The 15138-nt window shown below is 46.9% G+C and overlaps 1 protein-coding gene across 1 annotated transcript in view; it reads left to right on the top strand.

Annotated features, from left to right (window-relative positions):
* Nucleotides 1-574: 574 nt before the first annotated feature.
* The window catches only part of LOC138489420 (zinc finger protein 154-like), a 30705-nt gene continuing 16141 nt past the window's right edge, over nucleotides 575-15138 (top strand). Inside the window, exon 1 of the mRNA XM_069617139.1 lies at nucleotides 575-849. Within this exon, the coding sequence (XP_069473240.1) occupies nucleotides 826-849 (24 nt within the window). The 5' untranslated portion in view covers nucleotides 575-825. The remainder of the gene's footprint in view (nucleotides 850-15138) is intronic.

The raw sequence follows: 15138 nt of genomic DNA, 5'->3' as shown, positions 1-15138 counted from the left end.
CTGATTTAAAAACCTCAGGTAAATACTTGAAGCTGCTTATCAACTGTGCATTAGCGAGTCCTAACCGTATGATTTTAGTATTTAATAAACAGTCAGGAAACATTGTATAAGCAGCTTCCTCGTGCTTGCAGAATACATTAACTGCTTGTAGGAGGAAAATGCTTAGAACTGCTTGGGAACTGTTAATTAAACATTCCAACTGCCTGACAAGTTCTTGGTGAGGGTGGATAGGGGAGGGGGTGGCTATACCAAGTGTCTTCCCTGATGTTACATAGCATTTAATGAGGGAAGGTAGGCACATGTACCCAGGATGAGCTGATCAATAACCGTCCTGTAAAAGTGGCATTTAACTGATATCTGACCAGTGAGATTACTCTCACTCTTTCTCAAGTGGTTCTTAAGAGGCCATGGGGCGAGGGGGGGTGGCCTTGGTGCTCAATGAGCAATTAACACAGACTTTGGGGAGCTGTAGTAGTGATAATCTCTGCGCATGCTCCAGAGAGTAGTGTCTCATGGGCTTGTAATTAAGTCTCGTGTTCTTGTTGATTGGTGTCTCCTGTTCTGCGCAGCCTCAGTGGAGTCCTGGGACCCCCTCCACATCATCCAGTCTCACAGGACGTTCCTCTCTTCTTTAGTCGGTTTATTCTGAATTCTGCAAGAGGTCACTGCAGAGTAATCCACCCAGGATCTCTAGGGAGAAATCCACCCAAGATCACTGGAGGGGAATCCGCCCAAGATCACTGGAGAGGAATCCACCCAAGATCCCTGGAGAGGAATCCACCCAAGATCACAGGAGAGGCTGCCATCCCAGATCACTGGGGAGAAATGACAGGGAAAGAGCCAGATGAGGTGAGATGCCTCCTGGGTTTTTGCTTTGGGGGTAGGAGCAATTGCTGCCAACTGGACCCATGTCAATGCCCTCATCCTGTGCCCTCCCTGGCATTTTAGACAACAATCATTTGCATTCTGGGAGTTGTAGTTTCACGTATCCCACTAAATATGGTCTGTTAAATGTTAGAATTCCCAGCATGCAACGTTCTGAAGTCTAAACAAACAGGGGTGACCAAAGCTGTCCTTTATGACAAGGGACCTTTTGCCAGGTATTCAGCGCTTATAATTGTATTTATGGAAGGGGAAGCTGAGTGCTCCTATCAGAAACACGGTGAATAGGTTATAAGGCTGGTGAGTGGAGCAATGGCCTCACAGGGGACTTTACAATGCCAGTGAATAGTGAGCAGGAAATGATGGAGGTGGCAGAGGAGGACAATACAAGTGGAAAACCTGGGCAAGGTGCATTATAGATTGCCAGTACACCATGTACACTATTTATACTTTCTTATAATCCCCAGTAAAGCAAGGTGGCGTTGGGGATTAATAGGGAGGGATGATGGTACTGTAGCAGACCTACAAGTCTCCTGTAACTCTGGTGAGTCTCCAGAATCAAAACGCTGTCTCCCGGCCTCTGCTATTTGCTGTAATAATGAGAGTACATGCACTGTCTGGCAACCCCGCCCTCAGGCATTCTGCGGGGTAGCACATAGGTGATGGGTGGGGTGCTGTGCTGAGCACTTCACATGCTGTGTTTCTCTTCCGGCTGTGACCCCCACATTTGTCACTACAGGAGCCCTCTTGTACGTTGTATTCGCCCATGGGTGCACAAAAGTAGGTTTAACATTCCCAATAAAACCCAAATCTTAGTCCCCAATGTCCTGCAGCATTATAACACATTCACTGTTTGTGAATTCTCTATCATATTAAGTGTATTATTCTCTGAGGATTTCTGTGCATGTACAGATCCCCAAATGCACAGACATCAATAGCCTGAGACTCAGCCTTTCCTCTTCTAAAATTATGTGGGTCTCTCAAACATAGCAAGGCCCTCTTCACATGGGAGAGGAAATATGAGGGGAAGGATGGCTACCCCAACAGAGCAGCAGATGCCACAGCCAGTTCTCATCAAAGCCAAACTGAGGCTGTCAGAATCAGAGTATATGGCTACTCGTTATAAACACCTAAATGTATGGTTGAGTGATGTGAAAAATTAAATGCACACCAAGTCCATTGTGCTCTATGTACTTAGCGGTTCAAGCATACAACTCTTATATAACAGAGCTACTAGTCAAAGATAACGCTCTGTTGTCATTCATATGTTCTCGAAATGCTCTTTATTTTTGTGTAAAGCAGCGAGGAGCCCCCATTAGTGCTATTTGTCCCATTACCCATTCTAAGATGGGTATTTACAGTACAATGGGATTGTACCAGACAGTGCATCTTAGAGTGACATTCTCATATCATCAAACCTTACACAGATTACAAAAATAAATATGACACAATATATACATAATACATTACAAGTAGATATATTTTTCATTGATTTAGAAAGAGAAATGGTTTATATATTAAAATACATCAAGTAGCTAGCTTTATAATTAAGAACACTCAGAATATATTTTATGCATCTAATATCTGAAAATAATGAAAAAAATACAATATTCACTGGAATTGAGCATAATACATTCATATTTTGAACTGGTTTTTAGATTAAGTAATGACAGTACAATTTAATAATTTCATTATTTTTTAGTATCTCCTTTGTCTTTTAAAGTGTCTAGACTTCCGGGTTTGGGATGTGATCCGATTAAAGCCAATGACCTGCTCATTCTGTGAGCACCAAGGCAAGGCTTAATTTTGCGTACGGGCCCCTGGTTGCTAGTGCTGCGAAACCAGCACATTTATTACAGTCTGCACAAACACAAATAAATAACAAATAATGGAACATACAAGCACATTTGTAGAGCCTGCAGCCTGTTGCTCTGTCGACCTACAGGGTCTGTTAGAACCCCAGCACTTCCCTGCGGACGGAGCCTATCCCCTTCAAATCTTCCAAACGGACAATGCACCCCAGTGTGTTGCCGGCTGTCCTGCAGGACAAACATGATGACCAAGTATGTCCCCAAATACGAGGATGCTCCCCTCCTATGGGGGTGATGCTGTTCTCATTAACTGTAAAAGATCACCCCACCCATCCTAGACAGCACTTGTACTCTTGTTGTCGTCCTATCAGCAGCAGCTGGGGTGGATATATCAAACATGCACCTAACAACGCAAATATTTGTATTTGTATTTGTTTATTTATAACGCGCAAACCCGCAGGCCCGGAGGCACCAGGGCGCAATTTATGAGGTTACAGAACTGCATACATACATGAGTCGCAATACATGAATTTACAAAGGAATGGCATTACAAGATATGAACAGGACATTCAGTACAAGTAAAAACAGTCAGCGGGTCAGAGTAAGTAGGACAGCGGTGCTGTGCAGGAATTAAGACTGGTCAAAAAGCCAGGATTTGGTATTGGCCTTGAAGGTGTGCAAAGACTCTTCCGCTCTGATTGTAACAGGAAGTGAGTTCCAGAGCTTGGACGCTAGGACCGGGAAGCTTGAACCCCCTGCTTTTTGCAGTTTAAATCTAGGGATGGCTAATCAATGGGACTGGGCAGTTCTTAGTGGACGTGAGGTTGAGTGTCTCGACATTCAACTACCAAGATAGATAGGGGCCTTATTGGCCAGGCATTTGTGCGTAATGGCGAGTGCTTTGAGTGAGATTCTATGCTTGACAGGTAACCACTTTAACTTAGATCTAGTTTCTGAGATATGGTGGTTACGAGGGATGTTTAAGGCGGCACGAATGGCATTGTTTTGGGTGGTTTGGAGATTGTTTAGGTTCTCTTGACTAGTGCCTAGGTAGAGGGCACTGCAGTAGTCGATTTTAGCCATGATGAGGGTTCTCGCTAGTGTGACACAGTTGGCGGTGGTAAGGAAGGGTCTGCAGGCTGCAATGAGTTTGCATGTGTATGCCGACGCAGATCTGACAGCATTCGTTTGACGGGTTAAAGATAAAGTGGCATCAAGGTAGAACCCTAATGTTTTAGTGTCGTTTGAGACTCGAATGCTGTTGCCGTCTATGGTGAATGATTGATATGCCGGTTCAAGTCTGCTCATGCGTTGTGCAGTGCCCAAGATGAGAAGCTCTGTCTTATCATCATTTAGGCACAGCTGGTGTTGGGCCATCCAAGCTTGGATGACCAGGTAGACATCGTTGAGGGCCTTGGTGTCAGCCAGATAATCACCAGTGATGGGGATGAGTATCTGGGTGTCATCCGCATAATTAGTGTAGGAGACACCCAGATAGTCAAGCACATCAAAAAATGGTTTTGTGAAAATGTTATAGAGTGTAGGTGACACGCAGGAACCCTGAGGTACGCCACAGTGAATTGGGGAAGGGTCGGCAGCTGCGGATGGGGCAAAGACTCTCATGGATCTGTTGCTCAAGAAGGATTTGATCCATGCTGCAGCTGAGGATGAGAAGTTGGCAGCGGAATGGAGGTGCTTGCAAAGGATTTGGTGATTGACCAAATCAAAAGCAGCCGATAGGTCGAGAAGTAGTAGCATTGCTAGCTTGCCCTGATCCTTAAGGACTTCAATTTGGGTTTTGAGGTCTATTAACGCAGTCTCCGTCCCGTGTCTGGGACGGAATCCAGATTGTCGTAGACCTAGCATGTTATTGGATTCCAGATAATTTTGAATCTGAAGGTATGCAGCACGGTCTAGAATCTTAAGCAGAAATGGTACTGTTGTGATAGGTCGGAAGGTAGGAGGAATGCTTGGGTCAAGGGAAGGTTTTTTGAGCAGAGGGATCACCCAGGCGTCCTTCAGGTTATCCGGGACAATACTAGTTTTAAAAGACGAGTTAATGAAGGCAGTGATGAATGGGGCCAGCTCAAGCGCTGAGTCCTTCATGATGGGGGCTGGGCATGGATCACCTTGGCAGTTGGAGGGTTTGATTCTGTGAATTATGTTCTCTACCTCAACGACGGTGAGCGGTGAGAATGTAAATGGTGTGGTGTTAGCGGAGTCTATAGTGGGGGCCTTGGCTGGGGAGAGAGTGCGGTTATCGCGCTTCAGGTTGTCTTGCTTATCTTTAATTTTCGCTTGTAGTGTGGAAATTTTATTTAGTAGGGCTGCTTGGATGTTAGCACACCATTTACTATCTTTCAAGCAGGTGTCAGGGGGGGCGACTGGAGTTTCAAGCTCTTTTAGGATTTTGAAGAGTTCCTTGGTGTTCGAGTCAGCTTGCATAATGCGGTTGTTGAGGGATTCCTTTTTTGCAGTGATGATGGCATCTTTATAGGAGAGTGAGGCAAGAAGGAAGCCATCTTTGTGCTCATCAGAGGGATGGCTTCTCCATCGATTTTCGGCACAACGTTTCGCTTTGCGGAGGATTCTTAGCTGTGTGGTGAACCATGAGTTTAGATGAGCTTGTAATTTGGCTTTCCTTAGTTTGATAGGTGCTATAGAGTCAATAGCCGTTAGCATAGTTTGGTTGTACGTGGCTGCTAAGGACGTAGGGTCGGGGCAAGTGTTGATGGCTGCATCAAGAGTTGGGAGTAGCAGTGGGAGGAGTTTCTCAGTATCTCGTAAGGTGGTGGGTAGCAGAGCCATCCTGCATGAAGGCAGTGGGTAGCAGATCCACCCTGCATAAAGGTGGTGGGTAGCAGAGACACCTTGTACAAAGGCTATTGGTAGCAGAGCCATCCTGCATGAAGGCTGTGTGTAGCTGAGCCATCCTGCATGAATGTGGTGGGTAGCGGAGCCATCCTGCATGAAGGTGGTGGCTAGCGGAGCCATCTTGCATGAAGGCAGTGGGTAGCAGAGCCATCCTGCATGAAGGTGGTGGGTAGCAGTGGGAAAGGAACATGCAAAGTTCTAATAGTGTGAGTCCAAAGGTTTAGTATCCGGTTGAGTATTGGGGAAGGCCTAGATGAAGGCCAGTTGAGTTGTCACATGTCCTGAGATCAAGAGTGGGAATGGAGGTTTTATTAGAGTGCTAGGAGAGGTGGGGCAGATTTGGCATCTGTTCAGTGGGATGCTCCTGGCAGACGCCACTGTAGAGGTAATGCATTATTGAAGCTTTGGCCCATTCTCAAAGAGGACCCCAAGGTTGTGAGCCTTGGGGGCTGAGGTGAGGAGTTTGGAGAGGAAGGATATTGGTGTGGTTGCAAGCTGAGAGACACCTTGTGGTTTTTATAGCAGTTGAGCGTTCGGTACTGGAGTGCTATCCAGTGACAGGTGGCAGTGAGACCGTTAGATATACGGATGCACCGCTCAGAGGTGGACGATATGAAAGGGAAGACGGTTTGGGTGTTGTTGCTGAGTAGGAGACCTAGTAGGAGAAGTCAAAAGAAGAGGTTACCTTGTGGAGGCAGGAAATGTGCAGTGTGAAGAGAAGTGAGTATCACTCCCACTGAGAGAGGGATGTTGAAAGGGAAGTGAGCAAATAACAGGGTTCTGTGTCACCCCCAATGAGAAAGGGATGTTGGAAGAGATCCACTGATGGGCAGTGTGAAGAGAAGTGAGCACATAACAGGGTTCTGTGACACACCCACTGAGCGAGGGATGTTGGAAGAGATCCACTGATGGGCAGTGTGAAGAGAAGTGAGCACATAGTAGGGTTCTGTGTCACACCCACTGAGAGAGGGATGTTGGAAGAGATCCACTGATGGGCAGTGTGAAGAGAAGTGAGCACATAGTAGGGTTCTGTGTCACACCCACTGAGAGAGGGATGTTGGAAGAGATCCACTGATGGGCAGTGTGAAGAGAAGTGAGCACATAACAGGGTTCTGTGTCACACCCACTGAGCGAGGGATGTTGGAAGAGATCCACTGATGGGCAGTGTGAAGAGAAGTGAGCACATAGTAGGGTTCTGTGTCACACCCACTGAGAGAGGGATGTTGGAAGAGATCCACTGATGGCCAGTGTGAAGAGAAGTGAGCACATAGCAGGGTTCTGTGTCTCACCCACTGAGAGAGGGATGTTGGAAGAGATCCACTGATGGGCTATGTGAAGAGACGTGAGCACATAGCAGGGTTCTGTGTCTCACCCACTGAGCAAAGAGATCCACTGATGGGCAGTGTGATGAAACAGATATGGTTCCACCTTCAAATGTGGCCATGAGAAGGCAGACACTTTCTGATCCTAATCCTGGGGGTGGTGTTCTGTGAGAGGATCGCATGAGGAGGGAAGCAGGTCAGGAGGAATGGAAAAACCCCTTTTAAAACTGTCCTCGAGACCCCACTATCCTAATGGCTTATTGTAGATATGTATATATTGTGTATCCTAAAGGCTGTGGAAAAAGATGATTTCATCATTGAGGACTTCAGGTCCCACAATGCTCAAAGTACTGGGACGAAGAAGAGGGCTGCAGAGGCACAAGGCTGCAAGTTGCAGCCTAATAGTGTTAATGACCCACACCTGAGGGAGACTGGGGGGCTTACGCCATGGAGAGCATTAGCGGGAGGTGGAGTAGTCGTGGTACCTCCATGTTGCAGTGGAAGCAGAAGCTGGAGGAGAGCAGGGCCATGAGGATCACCGTCATGTGTCAGACGGATGCAGGTTCTGAGAGGATCTCTCCTTTCTGAGACCTTGATTGCAGAGGTTACGCAGCGGGAAGTGCTGGGTGGGACAGATTTCCCCCTGAAGACACAGTTGGATACAGGATTAGGAGAGCCTCTCTCTCTTAAGGGACAGCTGGTTTCCGTACCACTTCCCACTGCATGCTCTCTGCAACTAGGATTCCAGACTCTAATGACTATCTCGGCACCACGACCAGCTGGAAATATAGCGGGGGATCCGGCATCGTTTCCTTCTGCTTCCCCCACTGCTGCTGTCTAATGGCCTGCACCTGGAGGGGCTTTAAATATTCAGAAGTCCTGCTCAGGTGTGGGACATTAGAACCACTAGACTGCACACTACGGTTCTACGAGAAGGGTCCCAGGCCAGCATCTTTGTGGTGATCACCTCTGATTCATCACAGGGCACACTTCACCTGCTCGTTGTAGACTATTGGAATCAGGGAATTACAAAACAGGGGCTGACTATATATGCCCTCCAGAAGTGTATAGTCGACTGGCGTGCTAAAGTAAGAGGTGTGCAGTTTATTATTGCAGGGGACTTAAATGGAACCTGTACAGAATTGGAGGCAAAGAGTTCCATTCCTCCTCTCTCTGCTGTTATAAACTCCAAGTTACTGATGGATTAGTATTGGCAGGAATGTTTCCAGGGGCTGGTCTCATCATGGTCAATGGGACGGTAAAAGGTGACGTGCCCAGTGAACCCACATGCCATAGTCAGGATGTGGTGTCTACATTGGACTATATTTCTGTGGGCGACTGGCTCTATCATCTATGAGAGACAGTTGAGATATTATACTGGTGATCATTGCAAGTTAGTCGCTGTTAGGCAGAAACCTGTGCAGTTCCCTTTGGGACCAATGCAAAAGATTTAGGACTACAGGTGTTAGCAGTAAACCCACTTGGTAGCAGTCTGTACCACCCAGATTTACCTGGTAGCTGTGGCTGAGCAGTCAGACTTCCCTCAAGAAGAGTTAGGCAGTATGCAAAGTATACACAATAGGCATTCAGATACAATAGCACAAGGAAACACTAACCAGAGCTTTGGTATCAAGGTATATAATTATTTATTTAAAAACACACTTATTTAAACACTCCAGCACTATTATTGTAAATCACTCTAAACACAGTTACTATTATTATATATACATCCCTTATTCCTTATCAGACAAGTCTTAGTTAACACCACTTATTTCCAGACAGAGGTGAGCGCTTAACTATAGATGGCACTACAATAAATTAACGAAAAAGGGAGGGAAAAAGGCAGAATGTAGGAAGATACACCACTCTAAGGTTTAGGAACACTTTAGCAAGGCAGAAGAGTCAAAAGTTACAGGTGAGCCAAAGTCCATAGGCCGGGCCCACTCTTAAAGAGAGCAGAGCACAAATGCGCCCAAGATCACACAATTACAATAGGCTTTGAAAGTCTTGCAGAGAGTTCAGAAAGGGTTTTAGAGAGGCTCAGAAGACTTTAGCCAGGGTGTCCCAGGCTATCCCAGGTTCGAAAGCCGGGGGCTAAATCTACCCCGTACAGTCGGTTGCAAGGGAAGCCAGGCGGAACACGGTACCTTATGTGGAAAGGATCCTCCAGCGGGGCAGTTGTTCCTGGCAGCGGGTGCAAGTTGTAGCGTCGTCCAGAAGAAGAGAAGATCTCGACGTGGAGGAAAGATGAAGGTCGTTGCACTGCCAGGGAAGAAACCAGCCGCAGAGTTTTCCGGTTAAAGGTACTACCCTTTGATTTGCGGTATTGGTAAAACGTGATATCCCGGTTGCCGGGGTGCTTGGCACAGGCAAGGCGGCCACGAGATGCTCCAGGAAGTGAAAAAGGAAGTAGACTGGTTATCCCCACCAGTCGAAGGAAGAAGACTCTCCGGGCTAGAGGTCTCCTCTGTCGTAGGGGAAAGTGGTGAGACGGTTCAGCAGGGCTCCACCAGTGGTGTCGTCGTAGCAGGTCGGCTCAGCTCCCTCGTCGGATTCTTAGGTCCTGTGGCGACTTCTGAAGTTCCAGTCCCCAAAGCCCTGCTTTTATACAGAAAACCCCCATTCACTCAGCCTAGTTGTCACTCAAACATGCTAAGTGGTGAGCGGCCGGCTCACCACTTGAGCCAATGAGGATGGAGTGCAACTTGAGTTGCCTAGGCAACTCAGTCCAGGGTGCCTAAATCCCCCTCCACACCTCCTAAGTACCCCAGACAGAGTGGCACCACTTTGGAGGGCTTCTGTGGAGAAGCCCGCCAAAAAGTGGAACAAAGGGCTCGACTTGGGTTGGAGTCACAGAAGAGAGCACAAACGCCATTTTAGAACCGAGTTCTGGCAAAAAATACCAACCGGAGAATTAATAATAAATAAATAAACCGGCGGTATGTTTGAGCCTATCGGAATTAAATAATTAAAGGTAGTAGCCTCGAACAATGGGAAAATCCCTTAGGAATATATTCGCGGTTGAATATAAAAAGTAGTATCCACTGCCACCAGCCAAAACTCGATCAGGGGGGACGGAGACGTGCCCCCTCGACTAACAGACCCCGGGGCAATCGTATTGCCCCGGCCAGTATGTCCACAATATGATGGTTTGTACTGGTTGTGTTCAGAATTTAAGACTAGTAAAGTCAATGGTGACTTTACATGCCCTGGGAGACAGTAGTCAGTCCCAGGGTATGGAGTCTATGTTGGGGGGTCACTATGACACCCCTGTGTTACTGCACTGAGGGTGCTGTGTAACACACATCACAAAAACACATGAAGCCCTATGGAGTAAAAGACCCCATAGCCCATTAAACACATCTAGAGTCAAAGAAACACACTCAAATCATGTCCAAGAGTGAGGGTAAAAGAGTCTCACTCTTGGCAGGAGAAATAAATAAACCCCAATAATCCAGTAAAGCTGCTGGGGGACTCACTAGGTTTGGGAAATTCAGCCTAAACAGAGAATTCTCCCTAACAGTCGCCACGTTTAGGTGGAACGCAGACCAGGGCGACCATGAGTGCCCTACTGATCTGCTGGTCAACCAGGCGGGTAATCAAATTAGTTGGAATCCCAGGAATATGAAACTAGTAAATGAAGCATTAATGGGTTGCCTAAAAATATCAACTTTGCTGTGGAAACCTGGCACTTCCTCTGCATTCACTCTTTTGTTGAGAGATGTAGTGGAGACCAACTCTTTCCCATATTCCTGGAGAGGAGCGTATATTCTCTATATTTATAAAAAGGGTTAGAGGTCTGATCCCAAAGAGTACAGACCTATTAGTATATTAGATGCCAGGAAAGTATGTGCTTCCTACTTGCTACAGCACCTGGCGGTGTTCCCTGATGATTCAGGAATTCCAAAGAAGTGGTGGAACGTGTTTAGGAGACACATGCTCACTTCGTTGAACAATATTATGTTGAAATGCGTTCAGTCTCTTGCCTGATCACAAAAATATAAGTCTGTTTTGTAGCAACTAATGGCCTCAGCGCAGCATTTGACGCAGTTAATAGGAAGCTTGTGTGGTCAAAATTGCACTGTTGCGGAATTCCACATGGCCTCTGGAAGCTGATAATAGGGTTGCATGATCATTAGGTCATGCTGGTGAGACTTAATGCAGTGCAGCCTTGTCTCCACATGGCCTCTGGGAGCTGATAATAGGGTTGTATGATCATTAAGTGGTGCCGGTGAGACTTAATGCAATGCAGCCTTGTCTCCACATGCTTCTGGAAGCTGATAATAGGGTTGCATGATCATTAAGTGGTGCCGGTGAGACTTAATGCAGTGCAGTCTTGTCTCCACATGGCCTCTGGAAGCTGATAATAGGGTTGCATGATCATTAAGTCATGCCAGTGAGACTTAATGCAGTGCAGCCTTGTCTCTACATGCCTCTGGAAGCTGATAATAGAGTTGCGTGATCATTAAGTCATGCTGGTGAGACTTAATGCAGTGCAGCCTTGTCTCCACATGGCCTCTGGGAGCTGATAATAGGGTTGCATGATCATTAAGTCGTGCTGGTGTGACTTAATGCAGTGCAGCCTCGTCTCCACATGCCTCTGAAAGCTGATATTAGGGCTGCATGATCATTAAGTCGTGCCGGTGAGACTTAATGCAGTGCAGCCTTTTCTCCACATGGCCTCTGGAAGCTGATAATAGGGTTGTATGATCATTAAGTGGTGCCGGTGAGACTTAATGCAATGCAGCCTTGTCTCCACATGCTTCTGGAAGCTGATAATAGGGTTGCATGATCATTAAGTGGTGCCGGTGAGACTTAATGCAGTGCAGCCTTGTCTCCACATGGCCTCTGGAAGCTGATAATAGGGTTGCATGATCATTAAGTCATGCCAGTGAGACTTAATGCAGTGCAGCCTTGTCTCTACATGCCTCTGGAAGCTGATAATAGAGTTGCGTGATCATTAAGTCATGCTGGTGAGACTTAATGCAGTGCAGCCTTGTCTCCACATGGCCTCTGGGAGCTGATAATAGGGTTGCATGATCATTAAGTCGTGCTGGTGTGACTTAATGCAGTGCAGCCTCGTCTCTACATGCCTCTGGAAGCTGATAATAGAGTTGCGTGATCATTAAGTCATGCTGGTGAGACTTAATGCAGTGCAGCCTTGTCTCTACATGCCTCTGGAAGCTGATAATAGAGTTGCGTGATCATTAAGTCATGCTGGTGAGACTTAATGCAGTGCAGCCTTGTCTCCACATGGCCTCTGGGAGCTGATAATAGGGTTGCATGATCATTAAGTCGTGCTGGTGTGACTTAATGCAGTGCAGCCTCGTCTCCACATGCCTCTGAAAGCTGATATTAGGGCTGCATGATCATTAAGTCGTGCCGGTGAGACTTAATGCAGTGCAGCCTTTTCTCCACATGGCCTCTGGAAGCTGATAATAGGGTTGCATGATCATTAAGTGGTGCCGGTGAGACTTAATACAGTGCAGCCTTGTCTCCACATGGCCTCTGGAAGCTGATAATAGGGTTGCATGATCATAAAGTCGTGCTGGTGTGACTTAATGCAGTGCAGCCTCGTCTCCACATGGTCTCTGGAAGCTGATAATAGGGCTGCATGATCATTAAGTCGTGCTGGTGTGACTTAACGCAGTGCAGCCTTGTCTCCACATGCCTCTGGAAGCTGATAATCGGGCTGAATGATCATTAAGTCATGCCGGTGAGACTTAATGCAGTGCAGCCTTGTCTCTACATGCCGCTGGAAGCTGATAATAGAGTTGCGTGATCATTATGTCATGCTGGTGAGACTTAATGCAGTGCAGCCTTGTCTCCACATGGCCTCTGGAAGCTGATAATAGGGTTGCATGATCATTAAGTCGTGCAGGTGAGACTTAATGCTGTGCAGCCTTGTCTCCACATGGCCTCTGGGAGCTGATAATAGGGTTGCGTGATCATTAAGTCGTGCCAATGAGACTTAATGCAGTGCAGCCTTGTCTCCATATGGCCTCTGGAAACTGATAATAGGATTGCGTGATCATTAAGTCGTGCCGGTGTGACTTAATGCAGTGCAGCCTTGTCTCCACATGGCCTCTGGGAGCTTATAATAGGGTTGCATGATCATTAAGTTGTGCCCGTGAGACTTAATGCAGTGCAGCCTTATCTCCACATGCCTCTGGGAGCTGATAATAGGGTTACATGATCATTAAGTGGTGCCGGTGAGACTTAATGCAGTGCAGCCTTGTCTCCATATGCCTCTGGAAGCTGATAATAGGGTTGCATGATCATTAAGTGGTGCCGGTGAGACTTAATGCAGTGCAGCCTTGTCTCCACATGGCCTCTGGAAGCTGATAATAGGGCTGCATGATCATTAAGTCGTGCCGGTGAGACTTAATGCAGTGCAGCCTTGTCTCCACATGGCCTCTGGAAGCTGATAATAGGGTTGCATGATCATTAAGTCGTGCTGGTGTGACTTAATGCAGTGCAGCCTCGTCTCCACATGGTCTCTGGAAGCTGATAATAGGGCTGCTTGATCATTAAGTCGTGCTGGTGTGACTTAACGCAGTGCAGCCTTGTCTCCACATGCCTATGGAAGCTGATAATAGGGTTGCATGATCATTAAGTCATGCCAGTGAGACTTAATGCAGAGTAGCCTTGTCTCCACATGCCTCTGGAAGCTGATAATCGGGCTGCATGATCATTAAGTCATGCCAGTGAGACTTAATGCAGTGCAGCCTTGTCTCTACATGCCTCTGGAAGCTGATAATAGAGTTGCGTGATCATTAAGTCATGCCGGTGAGACTTAATGCAGTGCAGCCTTGTCTCCACATGGCCTCTGGAAGCTGATAATAGGGTTGCATGATCATTAAGTCATGCTGGTGAGACTTAATGCAGTGCAGCCTTGTCTCCACATGGCCTCTGGGAGCTGATAATAGGGTTACATGATCATTAAGTCATGCTGGTGAGACTTAATGCAGTGCAGCCTTGTCTACAGATGGCCTCTGGAAGCTGATAATAGGGTTGCGTGATCATTAAGTCATGCCGGTGTGACTTAATGCAGTGCAACCTTGTCTCCACATGCCTCTGGAAGCTGATAATAGGGCTGCGTGGTCATTAAGTCATGCCAGTGAGACTTAATGCAGTGCAGCCTTGTCTCCACATGCCTCTGGAAGCTGATAATAGGGTTGCGTGATCATTAAGTCGTGCCGGTGTGACTTAATGCAGTGCAGCCTTGTCTCCACATGCCTCTGGAATCTGATAATAGGGTTGCATGATAATTAAGTCGTGCCGGTGAGACTCAATACAGTGCAGCCTTGTCCAGAAGCATTCTGACTAGCAGAGGGGTCAGACTGGGGTGCATTTTAGCCCCCTGTCTTTTCAACTTTTACATGTCAGATTTGGGTGAATATCTGGACCCAGTGGTTTTTGTCCCTCCCAAAAGGAATGGCCCTGCCATTACGTGGCTGAGCTACGCTGATGACTTTCTCATTTTTGATTGCACAGAAATTGGTTTGCAACGTCTCATTACGGCCTTCTTTAAATGTGTTAATCATAATTATCTGGCTATAAATCGACAAATGTCCAAGGTATTGCGTTGTACTATGAAAAACAAATCTACCAGTTTTAAATGGTGTGTTCATACGGAGCCTTGGAGAAGGTTGACCATTTGTTGTACCTTGGGTTTCCTATTTTAGGCAAGCCGCATAGGTCTCAGGTCCGGGAGTGGCTATGAAGCAGGGCAGTTGCCCTGTTGGTTCAAATGTCCTGTGTGGACGCCCGTTACAGGAAATTTTCTTTGCTCCCAACCCAGAGATTTTGTGAAGGAGAAACTGTGGCAAATCTTCTTTTAGGATTTGACGTGCTCCTTCTGTGTGCGATAGACCTGCTTCCCACGTTGGAAGGTTTAATGTGGCAAAGGGTGCTAGGGACTCACATCTCCACCCTCCTGGCAGCTATCCAATATGACTTGGGGCTTACTTCTCATACTGCTAGAGATAAATGGAACGCCTTATCATTACATCGTAGACCTCCATCCCCCTGGCAGCTATCCAATATGATTTGGGGCTTACTTCTCTTTCTGCCAGAGAGAAGTGGAGCGTCTTATCATTACATCGTAGTCCTCCACCCACCTGGCATCTAGCCAATATGACTTGGGGCTTACTTCTTTTACTGCCAGAGGGAAGTGGAGCGTTTTATCATTACATCGTAGACCTCCACCCCCCTGGCAGCTATCCAGTATGATTTGGTGCTTACTT

The sequence above is a fragment of the Ambystoma mexicanum genome, chromosome 9 (genome assembly GCF_040938575.1).
Source record: "Ambystoma mexicanum isolate Mex_15411 chromosome 9, UKY_AmexF1_1, whole genome shotgun sequence".
In the NCBI taxonomy this organism is placed as follows: domain Eukaryota; kingdom Metazoa; phylum Chordata; class Amphibia; order Caudata; family Ambystomatidae; genus Ambystoma; species Ambystoma mexicanum.
Note: the sequence above shows the minus strand (reverse complement) of the source record. Positions and strands in the feature narration are given on the sequence as shown.